The 7295-nt window shown below is 39.9% G+C and overlaps 1 protein-coding gene across 2 annotated transcripts; it reads left to right on the plus strand.

Moving 5' to 3' along the window:
• The first annotated feature begins 302 nt into the window (after positions 1-302).
• KRBOX1 (KRAB box domain containing 1) lies at positions 303-5891 on the plus strand. 2 transcript variants are annotated; one of them, XM_023729911.1, is made up of 5 exons: positions 303-630; positions 1852-1914; positions 4490-4616; positions 5199-5312; positions 5776-5891. In XM_023729911.1, exons 2-5 carry the CDS (start codon positions 1879-1881, stop codon positions 5889-5891), a joined length of 393 nt encoding a protein of 130 aa, XP_023585679.1. In that variant the 5' UTR covers positions 303-630; positions 1852-1878. The 2 variants fall into 2 exon arrangements, with proteins under 2 accessions (XP_023585679.1, XP_004368494.1); XM_004368437.2 differs by lacking the exon at positions 303-630 and having other exon boundaries at positions 1688-1914.
• Positions 5892-7295: the final 1404 nt, after the last annotated feature.

The following is a 7295-nucleotide window of genomic DNA, read 5'->3' on the forward strand; positions in this document are numbered from 1 at the left end:
TCGGGAAGGGACACAGATTCAAGGGTTGACACAGAATTACTCATAAACTTTTAACTATCCGCCGGGCCACTGTAGCATCAGAGAACACGCCCCTCAGTTGCCCCACCCCTCTCGTCCTAGCCACAGCTGCGGAGACCCTAGCCCCACCCCTGAGTATGAGTACAGCTAAACGCCTTTTCTCTTTTTTAGGTAGCCCCAGGAAGTCAGTTTGTGTTCAGTTTATTCACCTTAGAAGCTTATGGCTGTTTGTAAAACAGCCTAAGTTTTCAGAATACTGAAATGTTTGTTTTCTAGCCCCAGAATGGAGCCTATTTAGTCCACAAGTTGGAGAATGTGGAGCTCTGAGATTTGAATTGGCTCACATGAATGTTTAATTGTAAATCTCATGCCAGGTCATATCTGTCAAGCACCCTATGTGTCCAATGTTTTAGCATATAATTTCCTCTGTATAGTGTTAGAGATAGGGAAAGAATTCTTGATCTAGCTCTCTTAAAGTCTTCATTTCACTTATTCTTTATTACCCCGTTGTCATAACATTGGGTCAATCTTATTAAGTACCCACTGTAAGGGACATTTATCACAAGGATCCGAAAGCATCACGATTTAAGAGAGAGTACACAACTACAAGAGGTACATATTTACTCAGTATGAATCACTGTTTCTGTTACGCTTGAACAGAAGCCATCCGTGAATTTAGCAGCATTACTTGTGTAGATTTACACTGTGTTTTCTTTTAAAGTCTTTCTGTTTACACTTAAAACTACTGTTACTCCTTATTAGAATCCCCCTAACTGCCAAGTTGTGGTTTCTAGTCTCTCCTGACAACTCTGTTGCCCTGACAGCCTCAGCTTCCCCTGCCTTCCTGGATTCACTAAGGGTCAACAGAGTGAGGAGTAGTCTTTTTTTCTGATGCTGTTGTAGTTCCCTGAGACTTAACAGCAAACTGCAGAAATGAAACTTGAAATTGAAACTCTTTAAGGTCTACAAGTACAAACACTTTTTATGCTGATTGAGTATCTGATCTCACTCATGGCAGCTATTTGTATTTCAGGTGTTGCCTTTTAATGAGTATACCTTGCTGATTCACTCTTTTGAATGGCAGAAGGCCTGCTTCCTAATGATGAACTTAGTTAACTGACCCCAGTGGTAGTTGGAACTAGTTGAGAAGTGAGATTGATTTGCTTCTCCCATTATATTTGGAACTTGGAGTATTTGGGACAAATCATGAAATCAGTGGGTTCACGTAATATAGTAGTGTTTTTCTTCTCACCACTACTCCCCAATGCTTACAAAATGAACATCTTATGATAAAACTTTGTATTTAGAGGGAAAAAATAGTAATAGGTAATTAAGACCAAGATAGTCCTAATAAATTATTTTCAAATTTCATTTTGGCTTTATTACTTCAAGTCATAGAAACTCCTACACAAATATGTAACATAGGAGGAAAACGAAATGCTTAGGTCTTAACAGTATTTGATGGATTCCTTGTATACAATTCATTTATACCTGTATTTTATGGATTCTAGGGAATCTTCCTTAACTGTTTCATGCTCCAATGTTCTTTTCAGTCCATAATCTACCCTAGTTTCCTTTTCTGTCTCTTCTCTGGATTACTGAAAATTACAGGTTTCTCAGTTCACCTTCTTAGCTCTTACTAGATTCATTCCTGGGATGATCTCTGCTTGCATTCCCCTATTTAATCTCTGTGAGCCTGAAGGTGACACTGATATAAGCAATAACTGAAGAATGGTAGTTCTTGTAGACTTCAAAACAGGATGGGTCAGAGGTTATATGCAGGAGTTATGGTCAGTGGAGTTTGGTCACTAATGTTTCCTTCTTTACCTTCAGCTCCAAGAAAGGAATAAAGAAGGTCAGATGATGACAACTGTGTCCTCAGCAACCAGACCCCCGGTGAGCTGGGTTTCCTCTGCCTTCTGTAGACCTAAGTTAAGCCAGTGCAAGCACTTCAATGAACCAGTACCTGAAGCTAAAGATGTAGTGGTCTGTATTAACCAGCAGGTTTTATATACACATATTTATGCACGTGTGCATGTGTGTGTATGTATTTATATAAATAATATATAATATAGATGAATATGGAGTCCCTCGGGGCACAAACAGTTAAGGGCTCTACTACAAGCTGAAAGGTGGGCAGTTCCAATCCACCCAGAGGCACCTTGGAAAATGGGCCCGGTGATTTGCTTCTGAAAGATCACAGCCTTGAAAACTCTATGAAGCAGTTTGTCTCTGCACCCATGGGGTCGCCATGAGTCAAAATTGACTTAGAGGCAACAAACAACAACAACACATATGAATATATACGTATGCATATATTACAAATCTTAAATATATCAATTAATTTTATAAATATGTACACCTGTATAAATATCACCCATATCAAGACGAAACATCATCACCCCAAAAGGCCCCCTCATGCCTCTTTGCAGGACTACCCCCCAAAGTTGACTACTATTCTGACCTCTTTCACTGTAGCTTAGTTTTGTCTGTTCTTGAACTGCATATAAGTGGAATCATTCAATATGTACTCTTTTGTATGTGCCTTCTTTAGCTCAACATTATGCTATGTCTGTGAGCATCACTCATGTTATGGCACGTAGCAGTGGTCTGTTCTTTTTCATTGCTGAGCAGTTTTCCATTATATGATTATACCACATTTTATTTATTCATTCTGTGGGTGGACATTTTGTTTTTAGTTTTTGACTATATGAGTAAGAATACAGTGAACATTCTAGTAGCTGCCTTTTGGTGGCCATACACACGCATTTCTCTTGGGTATATCTCTAGGAGTGAAATTGCTAGACCTCCAGGGTATGCATTTGGGTAGTTTTAGCAGGTGCTACCCAACAATTTTCTGAAATGGTCGTTCCAGTTTACACTTCTGCCAGCAGTGTATGAGACTTCAGTTGCTCCACATCCTCGCCAATGCTTGTTGTCGTTAGTTCTAGGTATCTCATTATGGTTTTACAGTGTTCTTGTCTCCAGTGATGTTGAGCACCATTTTATATGTTTATTGGCTATGTGAAGATCCTCTTATGTGACGTGCCTGTTAGATATTTTTCCCATTTTTTTTTACATTGTGTGTCTTTTTCCCCCCAAATTGTAATAATTGTTTGTGTATTATGGATATAAGTCTTTTGTCAGATATACGTGTATATGAAATATCTTCTCCCAGTATGTGGCTTGCTTTTTCACTCTTTTAATGGTGTCCTTTGATAAACAGAATTTCTTATTTTTAATGAAGTCCAGTATATCACGTTTGTTTGTTTGTTTTTTAATGGTTAATGTTTGCCTTGTGTAAGAAATCTTTGTTTACTCCAAGGTCATGAAGATAGTCTTCCATGTTTTCCTCCAGAGGGTTTATTGTTTCAGCTTTCACATTTAGTTCTGTGATTCATCTAAAATTAAGGGTGTGAGATATGGGTCAATGTTCTTTTTTCCTCCATATGGATATCCAGTTTAGTCAGGACCATTGAAAAGTGTTATCTTTTCACTACTAAATGACGTTGTTTACTTTGTCATGTATTAGGTGACTATATATGTCTGGGTCTATTTTAAAACTCTTCATTTAGTTCTTTTAGTCTAGTTGTCTGTTTTTGTACCAGCATTCCATGGCACGCACTGTTGGTGGGGAAATAAAATAATTTTTACAACATAATATAAAGGGCTTTCTCCAAGATAATTTAAAAATGTATCAATAAGATAATTGACAATTTTTTTTGGCACTTGGTTCATAGGTTCCCTCAATCCCATGCTCTATGGTAAGACCCCTTCCTGTAGAACTCTTTTTCTGAAATATGTGGCTGAGCTTCTATTCCAGGGCTTGACAACTTTAAATAGCCTTCTTTTCAGGCCTGTCTTGAGCTATGTGCACCAGGTTGTTCTAGATTCTAACCTTTCCCAATAAGCAGTATTTTCCTATGCCTCTCTAACCTCACTACCTCTGTATAGGAATGGGGAGGGGGAGAGAGTGTCATCGGCAGATCTGAGAGCTTTGTGCTGGGGTAGCGGCTGAAGAGACAAGATTGAAGAGTTGGGGCAAAAACAGAATTGGGAAATGTCAGCTCAAGTAATCACCCAAATAAATACAAAATGAGGAGGGGCTTAGAGCTAAGGGGACAGCCATATCCATGGGTCCGTTCTCCCTCCATTTACATACTTTTTGCTCAGGCCCAAGGCCCAGTTCTGTACAGCAGGTTCACTGTCTGTGTGGAGGTCACATATATTTGGAAGCTCATCGTAGAGACATACTTGGTTCTAACTGGAAAGTGTGCTGACTTCTGGCTGTCTGCCTTTAATCCTGCATCTTTCTCCTCCACACTTTCCACATTACACACATAGACCCCTCTGGCACATCAGCAACCCAGTACTAAATACATATGCAGATGCCTTTCTCAGGCCTTTCATTGACAGTCTTGACCATCACCAAAGTCCTGAGACCTGGGAGAGCAGGAACTTGTCATTTCAGGAATCAGTGACTTTTGAGGATGTGGCTGTGTACTTCACCCAGAAGGAATGGGCTAGTCTGATGCCTGCTCAGAAGGCCTTGTACAGGGATGTGATGCTGGAAAACTATGAGGCTGTGGCCTTCCTAGGTAAGACCTCTCTGCTGCTAGTCTCTGCCTGGGCCCTCTGAGGTTGAAGGGGTCTCTTGTAACTATTAGCTGAACCCACATGGCAACCTCAGGTTGCCAGGTATGGAGAGCCCTGGGGTCTCTTTGACCTCCAAGAGGGCTTTCCTTGTTTTTCCACCATAAAAACAGCCCTCTCTTCCCACTTGGCCTCAGAGGTGATCCTCTGGGTACAGCAGAATTTGAGCTATATCTTGGTACCCACCCTCAACCTAGTATTGAACCCTCCAAATTATCTTGAGAGAACCCTGCCCTTTCGTCTCCTGGGAGTTCTCCTAGGAACCACGTGTCTGTTTCCCTACAATGGGAATTTTCCATCCTCTAACAATGAAGGTAAGAAATCTTGTTTCCCTTTAAAAAGAAATTTGCCTCCCAGTGTGTCTCAAGCTTCTTCCTAGAATCCCTGTACCTCTTGAGAATACTTCTTGCCCAGTCCACCCAGAAATTACTCTCCTCACCTCCTCTGCCTGTTCTTGTATCTATAGGCTGAAACCAGCATCTGTGACTTTGCTTATCATTGTGTTTTGTTTTCTTCCCTTCAAGCAGCACCAGCCACTTCCAAACCAGCTCTGATCTCTCAGCTGGAGCAAGGGGTAGAGCCAAGCTTCAGCCAGGCACAGGGAGACCTAAGCATGAGGGACAGGGGAGCGGGCCTCACAGGTGAGTTAGACAAAGGGTAACCTCTCTAGCTTGGTCTCTTCCTTTGCCTTATTTCATCAAAGCGAAAGACATGTATTCTCAATGTGCAGCATCATGGAGTACATTGGGATCCTTGATCACACTCTTTTTGACTGGTCTGCTACTCATTGCTTCCCATCTCTTTAAATTGTAGTACACAACACCCTGCTTTGATATTTCACACACTGAGATGCTTTTATCCCTGGAGATATGTGGAAAAAAAATTTCTAAATACTTTACTGGGTATGTGTGATCACTTTTATCCAATTTCCCCCCATTTTACAAAATTGATAAACTCAGTGCAATATTATCTTGTCCACTACCCTATAGACCAACTAGAAAAATTTGCTTTACATGATAATAAGTATATTAAATTTTAAAGCAATTTTTTATATTGAAATACTTTAATGTAGCTTACAAATATTATGATTTTCCTCCCCTTTAGGATATATCTCAAAACTAAGAAGATTTAGCTACTTAGCCAAAATAACATTATCACAGACAATAAAACTTAAAATTCCTCAGAATCATCAGTGTTGGGAAGACAGGACAAAGGCTTAGTTCTTTTACCTCTAAATGCCAGTTTTCAAAGTAAGGATTTATAAGGCACCTGTCAATGCATTTTATTTTTCTGTTAACTCGTGAATTTCCATGGATTTAATGTTTTTCAACCATTAAAATTATTCATCTTGATGTGCAAAGCAGACTCTCATGTCTTTTTTTTTTAACGGCCACACTGAGATATAACTTACAAACAATACAATTCACCATTTAAAGTATACCATTCAGTGGTATTTAGTATATTTACAGAATTGTGCAAGCATCACATAATCAAGGTTTAGAACATTTTTGTCACCCAGAAGAGAAACTTTGTATCCACTGTGGTCATTCCCCATTTCCCCTACATGCTCAGTTTTAGGTAACCATTCATCTACTTTGTTTCTATAGATTTGCTTGCTGTGGATGTTTGATATAAATGGGGTCATACAATATGTTGTCTTTTGCAACTGGCTTTCACTTAGCATAGTGTTTTCAAGATTCATCAGTTTTGTAGAATGTATCATATTTCGTTCCTTTTTATGGCTGAATTATATTACATTGGAGGGATATACCACATTTTGTTTCTCCATTCATCAGTTGATGGATATTTGATTGGTGTCCACTGTTTAGGCATGATGAATAATGGTGCTGTGAACATTCATCTACAAGTTTTATTGTGGGCATATATTTTCTTTTCTCTTGGGTACATATTCTAGATCTGTACTTGCTGAGTCATATGGCAACTCTATGTTTAACATTTTGAGGAAATGCCAAAATTTTTTCCAAAACAGTTGAACCATTTTACATACCCACTAGCAATGTATGAGGGTTCCAATTTGTCCAAATCCTCACTGCCTTAGGCTGGGTTCTCTAGAGAAGCAAAACCAGTGAGACGTATATATATAAAGATAGAGATTTATCTCAAGGAAATGGCTCATGCGATTGTAGAGGTTGGCAAGTCCCAAGCCCGAGGGTCAGGTGTCACGCTGGGGGCTTCTCCTGACTCACGTAGCTGCAGGGGCTGACAAACCCAAGATCGTTGGCTCCTAGGATGTGAAAGCTGACAGATTCAAGATCGGCAGGTAAGACGACAGGCTGCTGAATCACAGGCTGTGGAGGCTGACTAATCCCAAGATTGGTAGGTGTCAAGGATTGAATTGTGTCCCCCAAAAATATGTGTCAACTTGGCTAGGCCATGATTCCCAGTATTGTCCACCATTTTGTCATCTGCTGTGATTTTCCTATGTGTTGTAAATCCTACCTCTATGACGTTAATGAGGCAGGATTATAGGCAGTTATGTTAATGAGGCAGGACTCAATCTAGAAGATTAGGTGGTGTCTTAAATCAATCTCTTTTGAGATATAAAAGATAGAAGTGAGCAGAGAGACAGGGGGACCTCATACCACCAAGAAACAAGAGCCAGG

The sequence above is a fragment of the Trichechus manatus genome, unplaced genomic scaffold, assembly GCF_000243295.1.
Source record: "Trichechus manatus latirostris isolate Lorelei unplaced genomic scaffold, TriManLat1.0 scaffold00001, whole genome shotgun sequence".
NCBI classification, from domain to species: Eukaryota; Metazoa; Chordata; class Mammalia; order Sirenia; family Trichechidae; genus Trichechus; species Trichechus manatus.

What these genes read in the sequence shown, in the direction of transcription:
- KRBOX1 (XM_023729911.1), top strand. Translation starts at nt 1,879, where the DNA reads ATGATGACAACTGTGTCCTCAGCAACCAGACCCCCG. An exon ending in TGAGGCTGTGGCCTTCCTAG is followed by an intron (nt 4,617 to 5,198) that starts GTAAGACCTCTC and finishes CCCTTCAAGCAG; the next exon opens with CACCAGCCACTTCCAAACCA. An exon ending in CAGGGGAGCGGGCCTCACAG is followed by an intron (nt 5,313 to 5,775) that starts GTGAGTTAGACA and finishes CCTCCCCTTTAG; the next exon opens with GATATATCTCAAAACTAAGA.